The sequence below is a fragment of the Spermophilus citellus genome, assembly GCF_964194105.1.
Source record: "Spermophilus citellus genome assembly, chromosome: 10".
NCBI lineage: Eukaryota > Metazoa > Chordata > Mammalia > Rodentia > Sciuridae > Spermophilus > Spermophilus citellus.
Window position 1 is genome coordinate 77,530,900 of NC_138197.1, and position 27,115 is coordinate 77,558,014.

The following is a 27,115-nucleotide window of genomic DNA, read 5'->3' on the forward strand; positions in this document are numbered from 1 at the left end:
AGTAGTGGTGTATGCCTGTAATCCCAGCAACTAAGAAGACTGAAGTAAAAGGATCAAAAGTTCAAAGCCAACCTCAGCAACCTAGTGAGGCCTTGTCTCAAAAAATAAAATGGGGGATTCCACCTCTTGGGTCCCCTTCTTCCTCCAGGGAGAAGTCTTTTCTACTGTCCTTTAATAAAGCTTCAACTTTTCACTCTAAATTTGTCTTGGCGTGCTTCTCTGGTGTTATACTTCAGCATTGGGGAAGCAAGTACTCGTCACTGGTAAACAGAGCAGTAACAGATTGGAGATTCCCCACCAAGATCTACACCGAGACCACCCATCACTCAAATGGCCCTCCAGCCTGTTACTTCTCAATCAGACTTCTATCATGGACCACTCAATAGGCCTGATTTTTAAAAAAGGGGGACTCCAAAACTGCTTGCTCAACACCACCCCCTTTCAGCTCGAAGAAGCCAGAATGGTCATTGCCCCCTTATAGCAGTAAGGAGTTCCCAAAATTAGAGGGGGGAATGAAGCCAGATTTAAAGATAGGTAGGTAGTGTAGTTAGGTCTAATATCCAGTAAAATCAAGAATGAAGGCCATTATTGAGAATGGAGTCCAGAAAAAGGGGAATTGAAAATGTCCCCAAGGCCCAGAGCCCATCCCAAGGAAATGTTTATGAAGCAGCTCCCAGCCAAAGGTGGAGATGCTAATCCAAAAAACCTTCCCCGCCCAGATTACTCCTTCCCACCTGTCCCCCACCCTTTGGGCCTTCCCACCTACATTCCATTATTGCAAGATAACAGAACCAAGGACAGGAATGTGACAGGAATGTGAGAAAGCTGAAAGCAGACCTTAGCTATAAAAGAGGGAAGATCTTGCCCTTCCACGGATTCCACCTCTTGGGTCCACTTCTTCTCTGGGGAGAAGTCATTTCTACTGTCCTTTAATAAAGCTTCAACTTTCCACTCTAAAAAAATGAATAAATTAAATAAAATGTGTTGGGGATATGGCTCAGTAATTAAGTGCCCCTAAATCTAATCCCTGGTACAAAAAATAACTTTTGTGCAATGATGTTTTCACTTTTTTTTTTTTTTGAGGAGTGGTACTACTGAGCCACATCCCCAGCCCTACTTTGTACTTTATTTAGAGACAGGGTCTCACTGAGTTGCGAAGTGCCTCACCATTGCTGAGACTTTTTTTTTTTTAATATTTATTTTTTAGGTGTAGATGGACACAACATAATGCCTTTATTTTTTACGTGGTGCTGTCAAACTGTGGCGCTGAGGATCAAACCGGGTCCTGCTGTGATAGTTGAGTGCTCTACCACTGAGCCATAATCCCAGGCCGCTGAGACTGGTTTTGAGGCTGGTGATCCTCGTGTCTCAGCCTCCAAAACCACTGGGATTACAGTCATGTGCCATTGTGCCTGGCTTTTTTCCCCCCTATGTTTAGAATGGTCTAGAACTGTAAACACAAGTAATCCACTTGCTTCTGCTTCCCAAGTAGTTAGAACCACATGCATTCACCACTGTGCTTGGTTTATATGTAAATTTATATATAAGGTAAAAAAAAAAAACACAAAAAAAGTTTTAATGACCTGGACTACAAAAGGCTAACCAACTTTATTGTTTTCTGTAACTAACTGCTCAGTGGAAAATTTTCCATCATAAGGATACATTGTTGGGCTGGGGATGTGGCTCAAGCGGTAGCAAGCTCGCCTGGCATGCGTGCGACCCGGGTTCGATCCTCAGCACCACATACCAACAAAGATGTTGTGTCTGCCAAGAAGTAAAAAATAAATATTAAAAAAATTCTCTCTCTCTCCTCTCTCACTCTCTCTTTAAAAAAAAAAGGGGGATACATTGTTTTTTCTTCTTTTTTTTTTGGGGGGGATAGTTACCAGGAATTGAACTACTCAGGACACTTAGCCACTGAGGCACGTGCCCAGTCCCATTTTTTATTTTATTAGAGACAGGGTCTCACTGAGTTGCTTAGTGCCTTGCCATTGCTAAGGCTGGCTTTGAATTCTTTTTTTTAATATTTTTTAGTTGTAGTTGGACAAGATACCTTTATTTTCTTTATATGTGGTGCTGAGGATCGAACCCAGGGTGCCGCAAGTGCTAGGCAAGTGCTCTACCACTGAGCCACAACCCCAGCCCCTGGCTTTGAATCCTTTTTTTTTTTTAAAGAGAGAGTGAGAGAGGAGAGAGGAGAGATAAAGAGAGAATTTTTAATACTTATTTTTTTTTTAGTTCTCGGCGGACACAACATCTTTGTTGGTATGTGGTGCTGAGGATCAAACCCGGGCCGCACGCATGCCAGGCGCTACCGCTTGAGCCACATCCCCAGCCCCAAGGCTTTGAATTCTTGATCCTCCTGTCTCAGCCTTCTGAGCCACTGGGATTATAGGCATGTGCCACTGTGCCCAGCTTGTTATTGTTATTTTAATGCAACAGGATACTTGTTACTTTATTTTTAAACTATTTTTTTTTTGTAATTTTAGTTCTAATTTGAAGCAATGGTAAACATTTCTGCTCTTTTTTTTTTTTTTTTTCTGGTACTGGGCATTGAAATCAGGGGCACTTTACCACCCTGCTATATCCCAAACCCTTTTAATCTATTATTATTGATTTATTTGTAATGCTGGGGGTTGAACCCAGGGCCTTACATGTGCTGGATAAATGCTCTACCACTAAGCTAAACTACCAGACTCTAGTCCTTTTTATTTTTTGTTGTCAGACAGGGTCTCACTAAATTGCTCATTTTGGCCTTGAACTTGCAATTCTCCTGCTTCACCTTCCTGAGTAGCTAGGATTACAGGCATGCTCCAATATGCCTAAATTTTTCTAATTTACACATTACTGCTAGAAACTTATTGTTCCTAACTTTGTTTTAACCCATTCTCCCTATAAAGAGCAAAGAATGAAATAATACAACAAATCCAAAGTAGCTTAAGACAGCAATTTTCAGCAAATGGTGTAGGTCTGCCAGTAATCCCACTGAGTTGGAAGACAGAGGCAGGAGAATTGTAACTCAAAGCCAGCTTGGGCGATTTTACAACACTGTCTAAAAATAAATAAATAAATAAATAAAAAGGCGGGGAGGGTGGATATAGTTTAGCAAAGTGCCCCTAGGTTCAATCTCCAGTAACAAAATCTCTCCTCCCTCCCTCTCTCCCTCTCCCTCTCTCTCTCTCTCCTCCTCTCTCCCTCTCCCTCTCCCTCCCTCTCCCTCTTCCTCTCCCTCCCTCTCCCTCTTCCTCTCCCCCTCCCTCTCCCTCTCTCTCCCCCTCCCTCTCCCTCTCTCTCTCTCCCCTCCCTCTCCCTCTTTCTCTCTCCCCCCTCCTTCTCCCTCTCTCTCCCCCTCCCTCTCCCTCTCTCTCTCCCCTCCCTCTCCCTCTTTCTCTCTCCCCCCTCCCTTTCCCTCTCTCTCTCCCCCCTCCCTCTCTCTCCCCCTCCCTTTCCCTTTCTCCCTCTCTCCTTCTCTCCCTCTCTCCTCTCTTTCTGTGGTGCGCCACTCATAAAGGAACTTGAGTGGTCTTTTACTCGGTACTGAGCCATGGGGGACTTAGGTCTAGGATCCCGGCATTCCTGTATATAGACAGCCCAAAGCGTGAGATCTCTGCCCCCACTCTACCAATGGGACAGCTCTCCTAGATCCAGAGTTGGGTTTGGACAGCCCACCTACAGCTTTATTTGGTGAAGAACATTCTGTAGAAAACCTTTGAAGTTACCTTGTATAAATAAACCAAAGGTGGACTTGCTCACTCTCTCTCTTCCCAGGGTGGAAGCTGGACCCCTAAGGTCATAGAGCCCTCCTGCCTTCACTTTTCAAAATTACTTCTGTGTAGTATGGTTTCTTTGAGGCTTCTTCTTCTTTTTCTTTTTTTTTAAGCTTAATTTTGGGCCAGCCTGTATCATGCAGAGGAGAGGAGACCCAAATTCCATCGCCCATGAAGGATGTGGGCGATCCCTCTCCCTCTCTCTTTCTCTCCCCTTCCCCCTCCCTCCCTCTCTCCCTTTCTTCCTCTTTCACTAACACACACAAAAGAAAGAAAGAAAGAAAGAAAGAAAGAAAGAAAGAAAGAAAGAAAGAAAGAAAGAAAGAAAGAAAGAAGGAAGGAAGGAAGGAAGGAAGGAAGGAAGGAAGGAAGGAAGGAAGAAAGAAAGACTATTCTGCTAAAGTCTCTTACCAGATACACTTGAATTGAGATAGGACACAGGTAGGAGCAGAGATATATCTTAGAAAAAGTTTTAGGAGCCAGATATTGTGGCACACATCTATAGTCCTAATTTGAGAGGCTGAGGCAGGAGTATCCCAAGTTTGAGGTCAGCTTTAGCAATTTAATGAGACTCCGTATCAATATAAAAGACTAGAAAGGATTAGGGATATAGCTCTGTTGTAGAATGCTCCTGAGTTCCATCCTTAGTACCACAAAACTAAACAAATCCAATCATCTTAGTGGTTACATTAAATATGAATAGTTGCCAGGTGTGGTGGTGCACTCCTGTAATCCCCTCAGCTCAGGAGGCAGAGGCAGGAGGATCTTGAGTTCAAAGCCAGACTCAGCAATTTAGCGAGTTGCTAAGCAACTCAGTGAGACCCTGTCTCTAAAAAAATACAAAATAGGGCTAGGGATGTGGCTCAGTGGTCAAGTGCCCCTGAGTTCAATCCCTGGTACCTACTGCCCCCCTAAAAAAGAAGGAGATCAATAAAAAAGCAAGATTCAATTAATTATATGTTGCTACAAAAAATCACTTTAAGGGGCTGGGGTATGGCTGAGTGGTAGAGCGCTCCCCTCCTACATGCAAGGCCCTGGGTTTGATCCTCAGCACCACATATAAATAAATGAATGAATAAATAAATAAATAAAGTAAAGGTATCGTGTCCAACTACAACTAATATATATATATTTAAAAATCACTTTAAATTCAGAGCAAATAGTTTCAAAATAAATGGATGAACATAAAAAATGATTATACCAATTACCAAGTGAAATTTATCTCAAGATTGCAATTTGGTTTAATATCCAATATTCAATTAATATCACATATTTATACCACATTGAGAGAGCAAAAGACAAAAACACAAGATTTATCTCAATAGATACAGAAAAATAATTTGAGAAAATTCAGCACTCTGTCTGAAACACTTAAAACTAAATAGGAAGGAACGTCCTCAGTTTGATAAGAGTGTCCAAGAGCCAGATGTGGTGGCACACACCTATAATCCCAGTGATTTGGGAGGCTGAGACAGGAGGATTGCAAGTTCTAGGCCAGCCTCAGCAATTTAATGAGTCCTAAGCAATTTAGAGAGACCCTGTCTCAAAATTTAAAAAAAGGGCTAGAGATGTAGCTCCATGGTAAAACACCCATGGGTTCAATCCCAATACAAAAACAAAACAAAAACATTTCTAGCTGTATGTTCTTATATACACCTGTAATCACAGCAACTTGGGAGGCTGAGGAAGGAGGACCAAAAGTTCAAGGGCAGTTTATTGAGACCCTGTCTTAATATGAAAAAAAGGGGGGGGTGGCTGGGATGAAACTCACTGGTAGAATCTTCTGGGTTCAATCCCCAGTTAAAAAAATAAAGGGAAATGTAAATCAATGGAAGTGTAACTGATGTGATTCTGCAATCTGTATACGGGGTAAAAATGGGAGTTCATAACCCACTTGAATCAAAGTGTGAAATATGATATATCAAGAACTATGTAATGTTTTGAACAACCAATTAAAAAAAGAAAAAATAAAGGGAAAGATACCCCAAATGTATGGATTGATTGACTTAATTATTAAGGTGGAAGTATTACCAAAATTGATCTACAGGGGCTGGGGATGTGGTGCAAGCGGTAGCGCTCGCCTCGCATGCGTGCGGCGCGGGTTCGATCCTCAGCACCACATACCAACAAAGATGTTGTGTCCGCGAAAACTAAAAAATAAATAAATAAATATTAAAATTCTCTCTCTCTCTCTCTCTCTCTCTCCCTGTCTCACTCTCTTTTATCAAAATTCCAGATGGATTTTTGCAGAAATTTCTAATCTAATAATTAAAATCCATGTAAAATTTAAGTCAATCTTTAAAAATTTTATTTATTTATTTATTTAATGGAACTGGATTGAACCCAGGAGCACTTTACCACTGAGCACCAACCCCAACTCTTTTTATTTTATTTTTTTATTTTGAGATAGGGTCTTGTTAAGTTGCTTAGGAACTCTCTAAGTTAATGAGGTTGGCCTTGAATTTGTAATCCTCCTGCCTCAGCATTCTTTCAGAGAGCTGCTGGAATTACAGGCATGAACCACCATGCTTGGCCCAGTTTCTTTTTTTCCTTTTTTTTTTTTTTTTGTGGCTAAACACAGTTTGTTTCCTACTTATTTGGCCTAATTGATTTTTGACATGATATCAAGACATTTCAGTAGAAGAGAATAGTTTTTCCGACAAATGATGCTGGGAAAATTAATATCCATATGCAAAAAAATGAAATTGTACGTCTACTTTAAACTATGTACAAAAAGTAGCTCTAAATAGCTCAGAGATTAAATATCTTAGACTAAAAAATCTTAGCTAAATTTGATATTTGAGATTTTGGGTTAGGTGATGGTTTCTTTCTTTTTTTTTTAAAGAGAGAGAGAGAGAGAGAGAGAGAGAGAGAGAGAGAAAGAGAGAGAATTTTAATATTTATTTTTAGTTTTTTCGGCAGACACAACATCTTTGTATGTGGTGCTGAGGATCGAACCCGGGCCGCACGCATGCCAGGCGAGGGTGCTACCGCTTGAGCCACATCCCCAGCCAGGTGATGGTTTCTTAGGTTTAAAACCAAATGCCTAAACAACTTTCATGGTTTGAATGATTTCCACTAAAGACAATATTGAAAATTTAATTGATGGGGCTGGGGATGTGGCTCAAGCGGTAGCGCCCTCGCCTGGCATGCGTGCGGCCTGGGTTCGATCCTCAGCACCACATACAAACAAAGATGTTGTGTCCGCCGAGAACTAAAAAATAAATATTAAAAATTCTCTTCTCTCTCTCTCTCACTCTCTCTTTAAAAAAAAAAAATAGGGCTTGAGGCTGTGAGTTCATCCCTATCTTGGTCTCTCTCAGGCTCCCTTGCCATTCTGCTTTTTTTTTTTTTTCTTTCTTTCTTTTGTAGTACTTGTTAGCACAAAAAGACTGGGCCAGATGCAAACTTCATGGTTCATCTAAACCCGTGGAGGGGATTTATCTTGTAAGAAATTAGTGTTTTCCAGAGATTATCATTCTAGGTTTGATGAAACACTTTCTCCCCACCTGTGACCAGCATCTGAAAAGGATTTGTCCTGAAAGAGATGAAAGCCATGAATAGGGTGATTTTCTCTTGCACTCCCTTTTCCTAGCCTGCACTATCCTGGGATTTTTCATTTTCTAATATCTAACACTACTGAACCCAGGATGCTCTGTCACTGAGCTACATCCCCAACACTTTTAATTTTTTATTTTTAGACAGGGTCTAAATTGCTGAAGGTGTCCTTGAAATTGAGATCCTCCTGGCACAGCTTCTTGAGTCACCAAGATTATAGGTTTGTGCCACTTTGACCAATGCCCTCCAACTCTTTGCTTTATAGTATTAGGGATTGAACCCTGAGTCACTGGGATTACAGGAGTGCACCACCATATGTGGCCGAGACTGGGTAATTTATGATGAATGGTAGTCTATCATGGTTATGGAGGCTGGGAAATCCAAGAACAAGACATTGGTAATATGCTTAGTATCTGCAAGGGCTTGCTGCTTCATCATAATATAGACATCATAGGACAAGTCAGAGCAAATGTGCTAGCTTGGGTCTCTCTTCCTCTTCTTGTAAAGCCACCAATGGTATCATGGGCACCCTACTCTCATGTCCTCATCTAATTTTTTTAAGTATTTATTTTTTTAGTTTTAGGTGGACACAATATATTTTATTTTTATGTGGTGTTGAGGATCGAATCCAGCGCCCTGCGCATGACAGGCAAGCGCAGTACTGCTTGAGCCACATCCCCAGCCCCTCATCTAATTTTTCCCCATTTTTTTTCGTGCGTTATAGTTGTACATAATGGTTGTATTTGTTGTTAGATATTCATAGGATATAGACCTCATCTAATTACTGCCCAAAGGGCTCAGCTTTAAATACTATTAACATATGAATTTGGGGGTAAATATATTCAAGACCATAGTACCTGATCTCTGGTAGTGTGTCATTGGAGCACAAACAAACTAATAGCAATGAAAGAGGAAAAAAAATGGTAAATAGACTTCATTAAAATCAAAAGTTAGTTCTTGGTTTGGTTTTGTGGTTTAAGCCTCTAATCTGAGACACTCACTCCTGAGGCTGAGGCAGCAGGATTACAAATTTGAGGCCAGCCTTAGCAGCTTGGCAAGACCCTGTCTCAAAATAAAAAATGTAAAAAAGGGCTAGGCTGAGGCAAGAGGATGGCAAGTTCAAAGCCAGCCTCAGGAATTTAGCAAGGCCCTAGGTAATTTAGACCCTGTCTCAAAATAAAAAATAAAAAGGACTGGGGATGTGGTGCAGTGGTTAAGTGCCCCTGGGTTTATTTAATCCCTGGTACCAAAAAAATAAATAAATATATAAATAAGAAAAACAGCTGGGGATGTGGCTTAGTGGTTAATTAAGCACCTCTGGGTTCAATCCCTAATACCAAAACAAACAAAACAAAAACAAAAACAGACTGAGGGAGGCAGGCATGGTAGCACATGCCTGTAATCCCAGCAACTCAGGAGGCTGAGGCAGGAGGATCAAAGCCAGCCTTAGCAATTTAGTGAGGCGCCAAGCAATTCAGTGAGACCCTGTCTCTAAATAAAATACAAAAAATGACTGGGGATGTGGCTTAGTGGTAGTGATTGAGTGCCCTTAAGTTCAATCCTCTGTACCAGGAAAACAAACAAACAAACAAACAAACAACAACAACAACAACAAAAAAAACCCCACCAGACTGAGATATAGCTCAGGATTAGAATCCTTGGTACAGAATAATAATAATAATAATGTTCTGCTAGGTGTGGTGGCACATGCCTGTAATTCCAGCTGCTTGGGAGGCTGAGGCTGGAGGATCACCAGCCTCAAAGCCAGTCTCATCAAGTGAGGTGCTAAGCAATTCAGTAACAAAATAGGGCTGGGAATATGGCTCAGTAGTTGAGTGTCCCCATCCCCAGTGTTCAATCCCTAATACAAAACAAAAGTGGGAGGGGTAGGGGGGGTTGGGGTTGTAGCTCAGTAGTAGACCACTTGCCTGGCATGTGTGAGGCACTGGGTTAGATTCTCAGCACCACATATAAATAAATAAATAAAGGTTCATGGGCAACTAAAAAAAAAAATTAAAAAAAAGAAATTTTTTTTGGCTCAGTGGTTGAGTGTTCCTGTGTTTAATCCTTGAAACAAAAACAAAACAAAACAAAGCAGCTCAACATCATTAGTCAATAACACATTTTGGTGAGGACGGAAAACCTGGAACACTTGGCAGGGTGTGGGGGCTCACACCTATATTTCCAAGTGCTTGGGAGGCTGAGGCAGGAGGATCACAAGCTCAAGGCCAGCTGGGGCAATTTAGGAAGACCATCTAAAATAAAAAATAAAAGGGGCTGGGAATGTAACTCAGTGGTAGAGTGTCCTTGGGGGTTTTATTTGTGAGCATGGTGGCAAATACCTGTAATCCCAGTGGCTCAGGAGGAGGGTAGGAGGATCCCAAGTTCAAAGCCTCAGCAATTTACTGAGGCCCTGTCTCTAAATACAGAAAATGGTTGGGGATGTGGCTCAATGGTTAATTGCCCCTGGGTTTAATCCCCAGTACCAAAACCAAAACATAACAAAAACCCCCTAGCTTTATGTTTCTGAAAAACATAACCACTGAGGCTGGGGATATAGCTCAGTTGGCTGAGTGCTTGCCTAGCATGCACAAGGCCCTGGGTTCAATCCCCAGCACCACAAAAAAAAAAAAAAGGACACTTGCTGGGTGCAGTGGTGCGTGCCTTTAATCCCAGTGGCTTGGGAGACTGAGGCAGGAGGATCGTGAATTCAAAGCCAGCCTCAGCAAAAGGAAGGAGAGTGTGAAGTTCAAAGCCAACCTCAGCAATTTACTGAGGCCCTAAGCAACTCCATCTATAAATAAAAATACAAAATAGAGCTGGGAAAACAAATACCAAATGTCTTCTTTGATATAATGAGAGCAACTATGAACAGAGCAGGGAGGAAGAGTAGGAAGAAAAGATTAACATTAAACAGAGACATGAGATGGGAGGGAAAGGGAGAGAAAAGGGAAATTGCATGGAAATGAAGGGAGACCCTCATTGCTATACAAAATTACATATAAGAGGTTGTGAGGGGAATGGGAAAATAAACAAGGAGAGAAATGAATTACAGTAGATGGGGTAGAGAGAGAAGATGGGAGGGGAGGGGAGGGGGGATAGTAGGGGATAGGAAAGGTAGCAGAATACAACAATTACTAATAGGGCATTATGTAAAATTGTGGATGTGTAACCGAGGTGATTCTGCAATCTGCATTTGGGGTAAAATTGGGGGTTCATAACCCACTTCAATCTAATGTATGAAATATGATACGTCAAGAGCTTTGTTATGTTGTGAACAAACAATAAAAAAAAATAGAGCTGGGGATGTGGCTCAGTGGTTGAATGTCCCCGAGTTCAATCCCCCATACCCCCCCAAAAAAAAGAAAAACCCACTGAAATTAGCAACTATAGCCAGTTTGGTGGAGAGATTAAAGCCAGACTAGACTGGAGAGGAAAATGAATAGAGCTACATATATCATTATAGGTAAATCTTGGAAACAAAAGCCAATACTTGCAAAATCCTTGAAAGTTGCAGAATCTGGGCCTGAATTTGCAATCCCCCATCCTCATTTCAGCCTCTTGAGTAGCTGGGATCACTTACTACTATGCAAGCTTTTCAGCTGATTCAAGAACTAATTAAGCCAGAAACCAGATGAGGTCTGTCTCCCATGGTGTCCTGTCCAACACTGGCTACCCTGACCCCCGCTTTCTCTGCTGCCCACCAAGGGCTTAATAAGGCTAGGTCAGTCCCATATGGGAGACAGGTTAGGGCGTCTTTGTCAGACTCCATCTGCTGACACATGATAGGGTTTGGACTGCTGTCCCTTTTAAGGGCATTGCAGACTCTCTCTCCAGGGGTGTCCTGCCACCTGGACCTCCAGCTCCTCTGTCCATCTTCCCTGGAGAAGCCTGAGCCAAGTATGACTCAAGCTTTTCAGCACTACCCCTAGGTTCAGCTAGTCACTTCCTCTACTACAGCAAACACCATCTCCACCATCTTAGCCTACAGAACCAGCCTGAGGGGGCTGGGAGAAAAAAATTGACACAGTGAGCAAGGAACAGCTTCTAGCCAGAAACCCCTGCTCTGAGAGCCCATCTTTCCCATTAATGGCTTTCGGCTTGACCCTTCCAGTCTCCCATAGGGGCAGAATTCTGAGCCCAAATCACAGATCTTTCCCTCCGTTTTACATTGCTAATAATGGATGTTAATCTTGAATCCTTCAGCATCTTTTCCATTGAATTAGAATGGCTTTCTCATAGTTTATTTTAGAAAGATGTTCAATATACTAAAGCAAACAAACAAAAAAAGTATTTGAAGAAATTAGTGAATGATAGAAAAATTGGGCAACTAGTACCTCCAGATGGGAATAATACCATAAACACTAATAGCATTTATGGCACAAGAATGAATTGAACAACCTATTTCTCTTAAGTCTAAATTTCTTAGAATAATTCTGACAGTCCAACTCACTTTATTATTTTTGGGATTCCCATATAGGTCTACTTATAAAAACCTATGTATTTATAAGCTAATTCTTTTTACCTTCCAGTTTGCTCACAACAGTCTACCTTTGTGTACTTAATGTTTGCTCTGTAGTCAAAATCCTCCCCTTCAGCTGTATGTTGTGGCACATGCCTATAATCTTGATATTTGGGAGGCTGAAGTAGAAGGATCTCCAGGTCAAGTCCTGCCTCAGCAATTTAGGCAGATACTCTCAAAAAGGGATTGGGATGGAGCATCTCTAGGTTCAACTCTCAGGATTATCCCAGTATGGTACTTGGGGTGGTGGATCTGCTAATGATTAACAACTGAGGAAGAAATTAGAAGTGAAAAACTTTCAGTTAATTTGTCTTCTTTGAAGATGCAGGTCCTAATGGCATTTTTTTTTTTTTAAAGAGAGAGTGAGAGAGAAATTTTTAATATTTATTTTTTAGTTCTCGGCGGACACAACATCTTTGTTGGTATGTGGTGCTGAGGATCGAACCCGGGCCGCATGCATGCCAGGCGAGCGCGCTACCGCTTGAGCCACATCCCCAGCCCTATTTTTTGTTATTATACTAGATGTGAAGCTGTTTTATATATCCACAATGCATGGGCTAGCCCTTCTAGAACTTATTTGAAATAGGGTCTTGCCAAATTAAATTGCCCAGGCTGAACCTGTGACCCTCCCGCCTTAGCCTCCCAAGTTGTTGGAATTATAGATGTGTACCACCATAACTTCTTACAAGATAGAGAGTTTGAGATTTTAAGTAGGGAATTATGGCATGAAAAATTTTCACCTGAAGATGGTCTTAAAATTAATAAATTATGGGGATGTGGTTGTAGTTCAGTGGTAGAGCACTTGCTTAGCATGTGTGAACACTGGGTTCAATCCTCGATACCACATAAAAACAAATAAAGGTATAAAAAATACAATAACATTACAAAATTAATAATTTACTAGAGCCTTTTTGGGAGGAGGAGATGGGGGAAAAGAGACCAAACACTCATTGATTCATCCAACAAGAAGCCATAACTTTATTAATGATAGAAACAGTACAAATTTCAAACCAAGCTGCAGTTATCCTTTTGAAACACCAGAAAAAGGTCCTGGCTTTCAGATGGTTACATTGTTAATTCCTATAAGAGAAAAAACATAAGGTGGTTACAGGCAAAGTAGGAGAAGATGGTTATTAAAACCTAAGGCAATTAACAATAGGATTTGGAATAATGCTTTATATATAGCTGATACTAAACAGAGAAAAATTACTTTTCACTGGTTAGGGCAGAGGGAAACCAGGAAAAAAGACTTGGTCACTTACCATTATAGCATTTACAATATCATTACTGTTGTTCTTTAGGGCTCGGACCGCCTTTGCTCTTGACACATTTGCTTGTGACATGACCAATTCTATATCCTTAACTTCCACACCTGTTTCATCAACCTAAAAGAAGAGAGGGGAAAACAAAAAAACCTTAATAAATTACAGATAACAACAACTTAGTACTTCTTTGGTGCCAGAGTCCCTTGAATTTAGTTCTAGGTGTAAGCAGGTATAAATAATGGGAGTTGAATGCCTAAAACAATAATCTACCAACAGCAAACATACCACTATTCAGAGAGGATTACAAATAGAAAAAGATTCCCTGGCATACCTCTTCCTCTTCACTCTCTTCTTGTACAGTTGGAGTCTGTGTGTTTTCTTGAATGTTTGAGACAGCTTCACCTTGAACTTTGAATTTCTCAGCAGCTGCTAACTGTGCTTGCTGAGATAAATCTTCAATCTACAAAGAAAGACAACAGAGATGTCAATAAATTAGTTTGCCATAAATGAAAAATCACATATCCTTTTGACACCTTTTCAATACTCTCATTCTAAATCTATTTCAGGGAAGTTAGAGTAATATAACTGTAAACTGCTTGTCCTAAGACTATAACTGTAGAAAGAAAAGTAGTTTAGGTCTAGGTCTTTTTTTTTTTTTTTAAAGGGAATATCATGCTCCAAACATTCTTTACTTATTTGTTTTTATGTGGTGTTGAGGATCGAACCCAGTGCCTCACATGTGCTATGCAAGCGCTCTACCACTGAGCTACAACCCCAGCCCCAGGTCTAGGTCTTAATTATGCCTCCCAGGGGACATCTGGCAATGTCTAGAACAAAGAATTATCTGACCTGAAATATCAACAGTGTTGATCGAGTGCAACTCAAGAAAACTTAACTCACCTTGGCTTCCCCAAAAACTATGTAGGTATCTGAAGCTGGACTCTTATAGACATCTGGTTTTGTGATGACAAAGAGGATATTCTTAGATTTTCGGATAGTGACTCTAGTAACCCCCGTAACCTGTCGAAGACCTAGCTTGGACATAGCCTGAAAAATAGAAAAGAACATTAAAATTTCAACTTTAGAATCAGCTTCATAAAGCAAGAAATCCAACAATACCACATCCAAAGCAGACTCATGGGTTAAGAAAAAGATGTAAAAGGGGAAGGCACCATGGTGTGCACCAGTAATCCTAGTGGCTCAGGAGGCTGAGGCTCTAAGCAACTCTGTCTCTATCAATACAAAAAAGAGATGGGGATATGGCTCAGTGGTTAAGTGTCCCTGGGTTCCAACCCAAGTTAAAAAAAAAAGAAAAGATGGTGTTCTAAAAAATTACACATCAGAACTTTAATCCTTGTTTATAACTTAACATCTTACCTTCCGTGCCTTCTTTTCACTCCGACTCTGTTTTGCTTTACTGACTGGTTCTTCATCGATTTCAGCTGCAGCTGCCAGCTATAAAGATAAAACAACTAAATTAAATAGAACCCAAGGTCTGGATACCACAACCTCTGTGTGATTTTCCCTTCATGAAGACCCATAATTCCAGATACAATAGTCAGCCCCGATCAATTCTGGTTCTCCAGTGCTTCCTTGACCCCAGTGTTTATACCAGTCAAGAAGGGAATACTCACCTGTGCTTGTTGGGTGGTTGCTTGTGTGGAATCTTGTTCTTCAAGCTCTGGTACAGATTCATCACTGTCAGATTCTGTTCCAGAACCTAAGATGACAAACAACTTTTATTACTTTTATAGTAAAAATTTTAAGGAGGTTGTACCCTCACTAAGGCCTGCTTGGACTAGAGGTCACCACTTTAATGCTAGGCCTTACAAAGTGAAATGTTTAAAGCCAGTTTGGGAGCCAACTTACTAATTAAACTAGTGTGTACACATCTATTAAAGACCCACCCCCAGAAATGAGGGATAACTGAAAGATACAATTTATATAGTATAATTATTCTCTTTCCCTTAAGGTCTTCATTTCTTGGCACAAATAACCAAGCATCCAAAATAACTCCAAATTTTACCCTATATTCCATCTACCATCCACCCCAGAAAGGTCTTGTCTAAAGGGATCTCCACACACACTTAAGTGGGGGGAAAATAATAAAAAATAAATAAATCACATTATGCAGGGAGAGAAAAGGCAAGGCACTTTTCCTTTATCCTTTAAACCTACGGAGGAGGCCAGAAGCAGTTGTGTACACACATTTGGCCTATTTTCAAATCATTCACCCTAGTAATTTGGTCTAATCAATATTGCTAGAAGATTTTCAATGATGCCAAGCCACCTTCTCTACTAGATATTGCCCTGTGATGTCTCCATTTCTTCTGAACATAATTCACATATTGAAAGGCCCAGCATCGATAAAGACTACCAAGGGAAAAAAGCAATATACCTGTACCATTCTTAGGCTAGGAAACATAGTTATCTATTTTTTGAAGAAAAGCAAGTCCCTGGGCAAGTGGTCATTACTAAGAAATAAAAAGAAATACAATAGCTCCAAATTTCCCAATATTTTAGCAAATCCCAAGCCCAGGGACAGGTTAGTAATGTGATAAGGATTAGAGCAAATTAACGGTCCAGCAGGTCTTGGTTTCCAATGTCAGATCAGTTGTATTATCTGACGTGATGAAAACCAAGAATTAGTTGTGTATTCCTAGAGCTTTTGCACTTGAAAGGATCATTCTAAGTACTACATCCAAACTCAAGCAGATTGACTGGAGAAAGTGGCGCATCCTAGTGTTAGTATCGATGGGAGTTCCCAAGAGGGGTGTGGGCAACACACCATGCACACAGCAAACCAAGGCAAATACCCTTGTTGTTCTTCAGAACAGGTTGCTTGGCAGAGGGGGTTGGGGCAGGGATCCCAGCAGGTTTGGGGGTGGGCATGTCGACAAGGACGGACTGGAAAGGCACTCCCCCAGATATTGGTTCCGGGGGAATCAGAGGCGGCAGCTCATCCTCATCATCAGGGGCTGGGGGCTTAGAGGGTGATTCCAGCACCAGCCCAGGTGAGGTTGGCAGAAACTGTTGTTTAGGAAGCAGAGGGGGAACTGGGGAAGGAGCAAGAGGCAAGGAGACTGGTGGGGTGGTTGCTGGAGACACAGATGTTGATCCAGCTATAGGAAGGACCTTCTCAGAGGCAACTCCTGCTAGAGGGGTAGATATCTTAGACTCAGGGGAATGAAAAGGATCTTTGCTTTTTGCAGGAGAAACAGGGATTGTCAGTAGAGGAGCTGGTGTCACTGTAGAAAGGGATCCTTTAGTATCATTCTTAGTTAAGGGATCTGAACACTTAGGCAAAGCTGCAGAATTCTTCTTGGTTCCTGGGCCTTTCTGAGTGGGAACTGTGGTGACTTGTTCATTTTCTGGAGTTGAGACCACAAGTACTTCTTTGAGAGCCTTGGGGCCTTTCTTTCCTGGGACACCTTCAGATGCCTCAGGAGTAAGGGCCCCCATGGTACATATTACTGACACTGGGGAAGCAGGGGAGCCTTTGGGGGAGGGAGGAACAATGCCTGGGAGAATGGGGGACTCTTTAGGGAAAACATTCACAGCTTGCAGAGTGGGACTGCCTTTGGAGGATGGGGTAGCTAGGGCCTCTTTGGGAGAGGGAGAAGTGACAGGTGGGAGAATGGAGGCCCCTTTGGGGACTAGGGCCTCTTTGGGAGAGGGAAAAGTGACAGGTGTGGGAATAGAGGCCCCTTTGGGGGCTGGGGCCTTTTTAGGAGGGGGAATAGTGTCTGGAGGAGTGGGAGTTCCTTTGGGGGCTGTGGTTGCTGGGCCCTTTTTGGGAGAGGAGATTGCTGTGGCCTCTTTGGGGGCTGCAGTTGCTGGGGCCTTTTTGGAAGAGGGAGGAGTGTCCATTGGAGGAGTGGGGATCCCTTTAAGGGATGAGGTTGTTTGGGCATCTTTGGGGGCTGTACTTGCTGGGGGTTTTCTGGGAGAGGGAGGAGTCACAACAGGAGTAATAAAGGCCTCTTTGGGTGCTGTAGTTGCTGTGGCTTTTTTGGGAGAGGGGGCCCCCTTGGAGAATGGGGTTGTAGGGGCCTCTTTGGGTGCTGCAGTTGCTGGGGCCTTTTTGGGAGAGGGAGGAGTGTCAGCTAGAGGAGTGGGGGCCCCTTTTGGGGATGGAATTGGTGACTTTTTCGGAGGAGTCATAGCTGGAGTGGTGGGGAGCCCTTTGATTAATGGGATTGCTGAAGCCTCTTTGGGGGCTATACTTGTCGGGGCCTTTTTTGGGGAGGGAAGAGTCTCAGCTGGGGACTCTTTGGGGGATGAGGTTGTTTGTAACTTTTTGGAGGAACTTGGTGCCGTTTTTGTTGGGGGAGTCACAGCTGAGGAAGTGGGGACATCTTTGGGGACTGTATTTGCTGGGCCGATTTTGGGAGAGGGAGGAGTCTCAGCTGGAGCCCCTTTGGGGGATGGAGTTGATTTTTTGGGGGAGGGTGGAGTCACAGTTGGGGGAGTAGGGACCTCTTTGGGGGCTGCAGTTGCTGGGGTCTTTTTGGGAGAGGGAGGAGTCACAGCTGGGGGAGTGGGGGCCCCTTTGGGGGACAGAGTTACTGTGGTCTCTTTGGGAGAAGGAGGAATCTCATCTGGAGTCCCTTTGCAGGCTGAATTTGCTGGGGCCTTTTTGGGAGAGGGAGGCATCACAGCCGGGGGAGCGCAGATCCCTTTGGGGGATGGAGCTGCTGATGCTTTTTGTGGGGAGAGTGGAGTCACAGTTGGAGGGCTGGGAACCTCTTTTGGGGCTATATTTGCTGGAGCCTTTTTGGGAGAGGGAGGAGTCACAGCTGGTGGAATGGAGACCCCTTTGGGGGCTGTACTTGTTAGGGCTTTTTTGGGAGAGGTAGGAATCACAGCTGGGGAAGTGGGGGCCCCTTTGGGGGATGGAACTGCTGGTGCCTTTTTGGGAGAGGTGGGAGTCACAGCTGTGGGACTGGGGACTTCAGTGGGAGCTGTATTTGCTGGGGCCTTTTTGGGAGAGGGAGGAGTCCCAGCTGGAGGAGTGGGGACCCCTTTGGGGGATGGGGTTACTGTGACCTCTTTAGGGGTTGTACTTGTGGGGGCCTTTTTGGGAGAGGGAGGAGGAGTCACAGCTGGGGAAGTGGGGACCCCTTTGGGGGACGGGGTTACTGTAGCCTCTTTAGGGGCTGTATTTGCTGAGGCCTTTTTGGGAGAGGGAGGAGTCACAGCTGGGGGAGTGGGGACCTCTTTGGGGGATGGGGTTACTGTTGCCTCTTTAGGGGATGGAATTGTTGGGGTCTTTTGGGTGGAGGAAGGAGTCTCTTCTGGGGTCCCTTTGGGGGATGAAATTGTTGGTGCCTTTTTTGGGGAGAGAGGAGTTACAGGTGGGGGAGTGGAGACTCCTTGGGGGGATGGGGTCTTTTTTTTGTGGTGAGGAGCCACAGCTGGGGCAGTGGGAGCCTCAATGGGAAAAGGAGGAGCATCAGCTAGCAGGGCAGGGGACCCTTTGGAAGATGGAGCTGGTGTACTTTTTGGGGAAGGAGTAACAGCTGGGACAGTTGTTGCTACCTTTTTTGGGGAGGAGGGGGGAGTCTTAGCTGGGGCAGTGGGGACCCCACTGGGGGCTATGGTTACTGGATCCTTTTGGGGGGAGGTAGGAATCTCAGCTGAGGTACTGGAAGTTTCTTTGAGGGATGGGCTTGCTGTGGTGGCTTCTTTGGGGGTTGTAGATGTTGGAGACTTTTTTGGGGAAGGAGGAATCTCAGCTAGGGGGTTGGGGGTTCCCTTGGGGTTTGTAGCTGCTGGGGCCTTTTTGGAGGAGGTAGGAGCCACAGTTGGGGCAGTGGGAGTCCCTTTGGGAGATGGGCTTGCTGGGGTCTTTTGGACTGAGGAAGGAGTGACAACTGGGGGATTGGGAACCCCTTTTGGGGCCAGCATTGCTTGTGGCTTTTTGGGAGAGGGAGAAGTCTCTGCTGGGGGAGGAGTCCTTTTGGGGGATGGGTCTGCTGGGGCCTTTTTGGGGGAGGGAAGAGGCACAGTTGTAGGAGTAGGGGCCCCTTTGGGAGTGGGAGAATGCTTCTTGGTTAGTGAACCTTTAGGGCCTTGAATAAAAATATTGGCCTCTGGAAGGAAGGAAACTTCAACTGGAGAAACAGAAGATGAAAGATTTCCAGCAGGAACATCAGGGATAGGAGAACCCTTCTTGATTAGAGGTCTTTTAGTCTGAGGAGACATACCAGTCCCTAAAGGAGATGCGGAGTCAGTTACAGAAGTCATACTTCCTTTGGAAGATGTAGAATCAGTGGGGTCCTCATTTGGGCACACAGGAGAGGAAACTAAAGGTGCCAATGATGAGGTCTGAGAAATGCCATCAACTATATCTGCACTGGACAGAGCAATCCCAGACGGGGGTAGAGGGGGAAAGGGCACAGACTTAGGAATTTCAGGAGTCAGCGTCAATGCTACTGTAGAAACAGAAACATTCTGAGGGGATAAAGTCATAGCTGGAGCCACAGGGCAACTTTCAGAGGCTGGAGAAACCAAAGGTAAAGTAGTAAGAGTACAGGTATCTTTGGAAGTTGTAGAAGCCACCCCCATATGGTCAGCACTTCCCAAAGGAAACGTAGCCACTGCTGGAGCAGTGATAGAACTTTTGAGAAGCAGACTAACAGGGTCTGGGCTTGTATAAGGATCTGTCTTGACTACAGAGGTTGAGGAGTTAACATCCAGAGAAGAGGCAATAGCACTGGCTGCCTTAGCTACAGGGAGAGGCTCTACACAGCTTTTCTTTGCTATAGTGGTTTCAGGAGAAATTATCTCCAAAGATGATATACTTTGGGAGGAATTCTGGGGAGATGAGAGGGCCAAAGGTAATGAAGTGGGGCCTTCCTTGGTAGGGAGTCCTGTCTGGGTGGGAGATAGAGGAGCTGGCAAAGGACAGACTGGTATGCTCAGAGTAGTTACTATCTGAGAAGTAGGAAGCTCTTTTTGAGCCACAGGTGACATAACCAAGGCAGTAAGGCAAGTTGGTTCTTTACTACTTATGGGACCTGATGAAATTGGAGGAGGCACAGAAGTAGGTACCTCAAAGGTAGTAGGTGCTGCAGAAATCATAGAGGGGTTAGTCATCAGAAGTGGGGTGGTTCCAACAGAAGAGACAGAAGTTTCTTTAAAGTCTGTTCCTGGAGAAGCAAGAATTTGAGTCCCCAGAGGCTGATGAGTGGCATTAGGAGACTCTTTAAGACCAAGCAAGGCTGTAGGAGATAATGAAGTAGTGGTAGTTACAATTGGGGAGCCAGAAGGGTAGGAGGTTATGCCAGTCACTGTAGAGGGGCCTTTGTCAACAGACAGAGTCAGAGAAGAACCTGGAGACCTTATTGGAAGAGCAGCCACAGTACCAGTAACCAGCTCATTTCCTGAAGGAAGGGGAGAAATCACAGATCTCTGAGATGGATAAGAGGTTCCCAAGGAAGAATGATCTACAGAAATGGTATTCACTGCAGGATTTGACAGTGTACTAGGAGCTGCTTGACCTAAAGGTTGGATAGAAGAACCCTGATGTAAAGATGTAAGATGAGAGCCCAGAGAACTAGGGAAAACTGGTGGGATGCTAGGAGCCACAGTTTGAGAAGAGGTCACCGCAGGAGTAGACTGGGTTGAAAAAGATAAGGTAGAAGGTGAACTAACAGGCCCCTTCAGGCTGAAGCTTAATGGGTTTTGTGGGATCAGAGCTGAGGAAATGGGGATACTTTTAATCTGAGAAGTAATGGCTGGGGGAGTAATGCATGGTGTCAGAGCACAGGAGGTTACTCCAGATTGAACAGAGGCCAAGGGATTTCCAACATGGGAAGGAACAGCACTGATTATACCTGGAGGACCTGAACTTGGAGTAGTAGCTTTTGGATTAGGGAGTACCTGAGAGGGAACCTGAATAGGAGAGGGTTTTGGTTCTGAGGGAGTAATGGGAGCTGGTAGAGATGTCACTGATCCTGACTCAGCCATAGCAACTGATGGAGGTGAGGCAACAGGGTTAGGTGGAAAAGCAGAACTCTTCTGAACTGAGCGGGGAGCCAATGCAACAAGGGCCAAGGGAGCTGAAGAGGAATGGGCACCTTTCAGAGTTGGCCCTATCATGGGAGAGGCCAGAGCTAAGGCAGCTGGGGAGATGGGAGGCCCTATTAGGTGCGGTAGGAAAGTTGGGGTGTTAGGGAGAGTTTCCAAAGGCATGGCAGTTCCAGAGGATGGCTGGGGAAAAGGAGCTTCAAAAGGGGCTGAAGCAATACTAGAGGGAGAAGGAAATGGGGAAGGCTGGTTAGCAACTGCTAGAGGGCACTGTTGGGGGGCCAGGGAGCAAGGAGGGGTAAGGGTAGGTCTAGACTGCCCTAAGGCAGCAGTGACATTCAAGGCTGAAGGCATAGGAAGCACAGCTGGAGAAGAAAAAAAAAAAAAAAGAGATAAAGGAGGAAAAGAAAAAAAAAAGTGAGTTATGCAGCCCAATTTGGTACAACATGCCTCATAGGAAACAATGGAATTTTAAATCTGAGAATGAAAGTCACCACACAGGATTAGACAACAGTGACAAGCAACACCCAAAGTTCCCCAAACATTTCAGTGGTAAAGTGAGAACACATTCTTCTACACATTCTAAGTTCTACCAAAATAAACCAAAAATTTCAGGATGGGGAAAATAGTTAAAAGTTAAACACAAAGAACAGAGGCTCAGGAATGGATTGGGAACAATATACTTTCTATCCTTTCCCAGTTGTGCCTTTCCCTTTTCTCCTGAAATGGGACCTCATTCCCAAGTCTTTAAGCCAACAGAATTATCACTAGAACTCAAGGATCGTGAACTGAAACACTGAAAACTGGAATAAGGATGACAATAGGCAGACAGTTTAATGATGGGGAATCAGCTGAATGAGAAAAAGTCTTAAAAACAAACAACAACAACAACAAAAAACCCTCTAAAGTTTCCATTAGGCCATGAAAAATATCACTGTTTTCTTAGGAAGAGGGAGCTTCGCATAATTCAGTTCTACTGAAGTTGAAACTCTTCAGCCCCTTACCCCGTTATGTCTTAGTTTACTTAGCAAAACCCGAAAGAAAGCAAACAAAAACACCCAGCCACAAATAGGTTGCACTTCCTATTCTACCCTTCCTCAGTAATGTTAGGCTCTTTAGACATCATTACAAGATGAACTAGACCTTCAGGGAGACAGCTTAGTCACTAGGGTAGGGACCGTATTATGAAATTCTAACCCAACTTGTTAAACCAGACTGTGGTTCTATTTTGGAAGGAGAGCTGTAGAGTGAAAATAATATAACATGATCTGAGTAAGTATTTTTATTCTGTCTGGTCTATTTTGTCAAAATACGCCAATATTTGACACTATGGTAAAACTAAGTGAGAGGTTTTGTAGAGGGAAAAAAAAATACCATATATGTAATTTAGAAAATAACATCAAATTAGATCAACAAATGCTCAATGCCCAAAAGGGATTGTTAAAGGGGGCAGGGAGAGGTTGGGCGCAGTGGCGCATACCTGTAATCCCATGGCTTGGGAGGCCGAGAGACAGCAGGATCATGAGTTCAAAGCCAGCCTCAGCAATGGAGAGGCGCTAAGCAACTCAGTGAGACTCTGTCTCTAAATAAATACAAAACAGGGCAGGGGACATGGCTCAGTGGTTGAATGCTCAGGAATTCAATCTCTAGTACCTGCCCCAAAGAGGGGGAGGGCAGTCCATAGCATCCAAATTCACAACTCAACCAAATAATCTTCTTAGTTTTTTTTTTTAAAGAGTGAGAGACAGAGAGAGAGAGAGAGAGAGAGAGAGAGAGAGAGAGAGAATTTTTTTAATCTTTATTTTTTAGTTTTCGGCGGGCACAACAACATCTTTGTATGTGGTGCTGAGAATCAAACCCGGGCCGCACGCATGCCAGGCGAGCGCGCTACCACTTGAGCCACATCCCCAGCCCATCTTCTTAGTTCTTATAGTATCTGACTATATAAAGTCAAGTGGCTCAGGAGAATTGGTAATCAAAGTCTTAAGATTACAGTACATATACTTTCAAACACGTTAACAAGAATTTAAAACATGGAATATGTTTTCTTCTTACTGGATCTCAAGATGGGATAAGACCCAAATAACTTGCTTTGCCATCATAACCAATTTCCTGCGTTAGCTTATCATTTATTCTAATAGATGAAATTCTGGTAATTTATCACAGGTACTCAATATTATACACTTTCTGTACTCAGACTAATCAGAATGTTTAGCAGCACTAAGGATTATTTCAGAAATAAAGTTCTGTAGTTTGGAATTAGATTATTCTAATTTTATCCAAATTTCAGTCTCCATATTTGACAAATTAAGTGGTACAATGAGACTGAGATAATGTCTAAGTCTTGTTTAGCGCTGAAACCACAGAATCTTTAAAGACCAGTCTTTCATCATCCCATTTCATAAATTTCTTGTAGCTAAAGCATTTCCTATTGCTCATTCCCTACTGAGGGCCCCCCTCCTTATTCTTCTCTAGCAGCTGTATTAATCCCTTCAGCTGCTAAAATCAGACAGGTGGGGAGAAAGAACCACAATATTTTCAACTGTAAACAACTTTAACTCCAAAAAAGGTGAAAGAAATCGCCCTTGAAATTTACAAAAAAACATAGAATCGAGATTATAACCTTAAGATTCCCTTCATTTAGTTTGCACAACTGACCCAGCAACACTATCATTTTACATCTTTCCATTGCCCCAGTTTTCTAGAGACGTGTTTCAACCAGAATTAAAAACTTGCCTTCACACTAGATTTTACACCCATTAATTTCAATGATGAAGATCAAAGGGAGCATTTATTTCAATGTTGGGTTCCAGACAATGGCCCAAGCACTATTTCGGCATTCAACAAATATCTCAGCATCAACCCATAAAACAAGTTAAACCAACCTAGGACTCTGGGGCTCGGTAGGACACATTACCACCAGCACATACCTCATCAGACATGTGATAAAGGCACAATGCCAAGCTCTGCTATCTAAAACCTTGATGCAACTTGCTGGCTGGGACTTCACAAAAGCTCAGGTCTCCTTGGGCGGCCTGTGTGTCATCCAGTTCTAATAGTAAGAATCACTGATCCCCCTCCCCACTCAATCTTCCCAGGAGGTGGCAGTTGCAATTCACAAAGCAGTTAGTGAATGTGAACATTCACAAATCTTGATACAATTTTTATTCCTGCTCCCTAAATAAGTCCCTCCAAAATAACAAGTTTTCCTTTCTGGTAAAGCTACAAAACCCCATCGTAGCAAATTAGGTAGAGATATACTCTTCTTTGTCACTTTACTCACCAAATGGTGTTAAGAGTCTATCTTAATTAACAGCAACGAAACTATAGGAACCTACCTGTCTCAGCTTGGGGCTGTGGCAACTCCTGCTCTGTAGCAGGGACGGTTTCTGTGGCTTCACCCGGCATTTCTGAAGGAAGGGAATAAAAAAAAAAGGAGGCCTGAATTGACAGGGGTGCACTTGCCCAACTCAGAATCAACTATTAATAACGGAGGATTGTTAAATGGGGGAAAAATCATGAAAATGTCTGAGGACTACCCTTCCCAAAGTTACTAAGAATAGGTGGGAAAAGTGACCCTCAGATATCTATAAAACGAATCACCTGAGTACACTCCGCAGAAAGTAGACTTCCCAGTGCTCAGGGTTCGTTGTATTCCACACTCATAATCCCACAAGACCAGGAATCACCTTTGCATTCTTAACCCGAGAGAGAGGATCCGGTCTGACTCCCAACCGTTTAAAACCTCTGACGTACTTTGAGCCCCCTCCCCTTTTAACATTTACGCTACCTGGGCTCGGGCCCCCCAGGTCTTCTGAGAGCCGGGAGACGAAAGAGGACGCCTTGGGTCCCAACACTCCCCTTCTCACAATAAGAACGGTGTTTAGGGTTCTGAGGCTGTGACCCCTTAACCTCCTCTGGATTTCTGCGAAGCCGTTCCCAACAGACGCACTCAGCTTTTGCCTGAAAGACTACAGTGACTCTTACATCCCCTCCATACCCGGTTCTGGGCCTGGCCCATAGGACCCTTATGCCCCTTTTTTGCCAGGACACCAACTACAGAGCCCCTTTTCTCCGAAGACCCAGCGACTAGTAGGAACCCTGTAACTATACAAAGACGTCAACTCTCCTCAACTCTGAATCCCCCGGGCGGTTCAACCCGCGAGAAAGGAGGATGGCGGCGGATGGAGTAGCGGCGCAGACAGCACTTACTGTGCGGAGTACGCGAGACCAAGATGGCGGCAGAAAGAGAGCGAGCAAGAGCGTGACCCACGCCTGTTGCAGAAGGAAGCCTGGCGCGGAGGGGGCGGGGCCACGATCCGATTCCGGGTCAGGAGCTGTTGGAAGCCACTTCCTTTATCCAATGACCCTGAGGGCTGTTTCTAGGGCAGGGGTGGTGATGAGTTCTAAATAAGGGTAAGAATTTAGAACCCGACACACTGGCCTGGCTGGAGCAGTCCTCATGGAGCGAGGCAGCCCTCAAACATCCCGCCCCTTCCTTTCCAGCGAGCATGTTTGCTTCCCGAAGGGAAACCATAGAGAAGCTCCGCCTACGGGTCCGCAAAGTAGCAACAGCTGTTTTAAGATTTCCCCTACTCAGAAGCAGGGAAGCGCGACATTAATTAATAGCGAACTCCAGAGATTGTATTGTCACCATTGTAAAGTAGAAATGACATAAGTTAAATCTCAATTATTTTATTTTTGAAATAGACGATTTGGGACGGTGTTGACGTCCGATTCCTCTCCGCGGCACAGCGGGGATTATAGGCATATACACAATTCTTTTTGCTTATTTTGGGCACTTCTTAAATAATTCTGAAACTCGTCCATTCTAAGGGCCCGGGATCCCATGTTAAGAATCCGTGCTCTGTACAGGGTTCTTGAGAAGTAGAATGTAAAACCAATGTTTTGTTAATGAAAAGGTTACTTAACTCCATACTATTTTCTAAGCTCTAAAAAAGGACAAACCAAACACAAACCTGAATTATCCAAATCAGCTAACACTATTTGGTATAATGGCTTGAAGACGATTATGGCTGATTTTAAGAGAAGCAGTGAGAATTTAAAATGGGGGAAGAGGGAGCGGGCGACCACTTTTCCTTCTGAGCCGAGTTGTGCACACCTGTAATCCCAGCGAGGCAGGACAATCAGAAAAAACTGGAGGCCAGCATGGGCAATTTGAGAGACCCTGTCTCAAAATAGGATTAGAATGTGGTTCGGTGGTAGAGCGCCCCTAGGTTCAATCTGAGATTATTGGGCACAGTGGCACAAAAACCAAGGGGGAAAACAAAAATCGTGTATATGCCTATAATCTCCCCACCCCCAGGAACCTAATTTCAACATCGTCCTGAAAATAATTGGGATTTAACCTAAATCATTTCTACTTTTCAATGGTGTAATCCCAGTGTTTGGGGAACCTAAACCAGGAAGATGGCAAATTCCAGGCTAGACTCGGCAATTTAGTGAAACCCTGTCTCAAAAAATAAAAAGGAAAAAAAATTAAAACAAAAAAATAAAGGAAATTTAAAAAATAATAAAAAGGGCTGGGGCCGTAGCTCAGTGGTAAAGCGTCCCTGGGTCTAGTAGCCCACCCTAAACCTCTACTATAGTGAAGTGAGGATTAGGATTAGTGGACCAGGATTAACCCAGATAGCAGAATTGACCAGGAACGATTTGGAAATTCTCAGGAGAGGCTATCGTGGACTGATTAAGAACAGACTCAGATTTTCAGTGTAGTCCATTTACCTTCAGAAAAAAAGTGAAAAACTGGCCAATTATCTTAGACAAAACTACATATTGAAGACAAAAAAATAGCATCTAGTATGTGAGTAGATGGGAATAAACTGCTATTTTTTTTCCCCTCTCCATGAAAATGCCATTATTTAGCTGGTTGTGGTAGTGCAGGCTTTGGGAGGCTGAGACAGGAGGATCACGAGTTCAAAGCCAGCCTCAGCAATGATGAAGTGCTA

The 27,115-nt window shown here is 43.5% G+C and overlaps 1 protein-coding gene across 6 annotated transcripts; it reads right to left on the minus strand.

The window, feature by feature from the left end:
• Window positions 1-12,801: 12,801 nt before the first annotated feature.
• NACA (nascent polypeptide associated complex subunit alpha) lies at window positions 12,802-25,507 on the minus strand. Of its 6 annotated transcripts, none has more exons than XM_081309153.1 (9): window positions 25,359-25,507; window positions 24,485-24,556; window positions 15,929-21,511; window positions 14,747-14,832; window positions 14,490-14,567; window positions 14,013-14,159; window positions 13,444-13,572; window positions 13,110-13,232; window positions 12,802-12,927 (listed from the first exon to the last, which is right to left on the minus strand). In XM_081309153.1, the coding sequence occupies exons 2-9, from the start codon at window positions 24,552-24,554 to the stop codon at window positions 12,913-12,915; spliced, it is 6,231 nt and encodes a 2,076-aa protein (XP_081165279.1). In that variant the 5' UTR covers window positions 24,555-24,556; window positions 25,359-25,507; the 3' UTR covers window positions 12,802-12,912. The 6 variants fall into 6 exon arrangements, with proteins under 6 accessions (XP_081165279.1, XP_081165280.1, XP_081165281.1 ...); XM_081309154.1 differs by lacking the exon at window positions 25,359-25,507 and adding an exon at window positions 24,937-25,335; XM_081309155.1 differs by lacking the exon at window positions 25,359-25,507 and adding an exon at window positions 24,750-24,899.
• Between the last annotated feature and the right edge of the window lie 1,608 nt (window positions 25,508-27,115).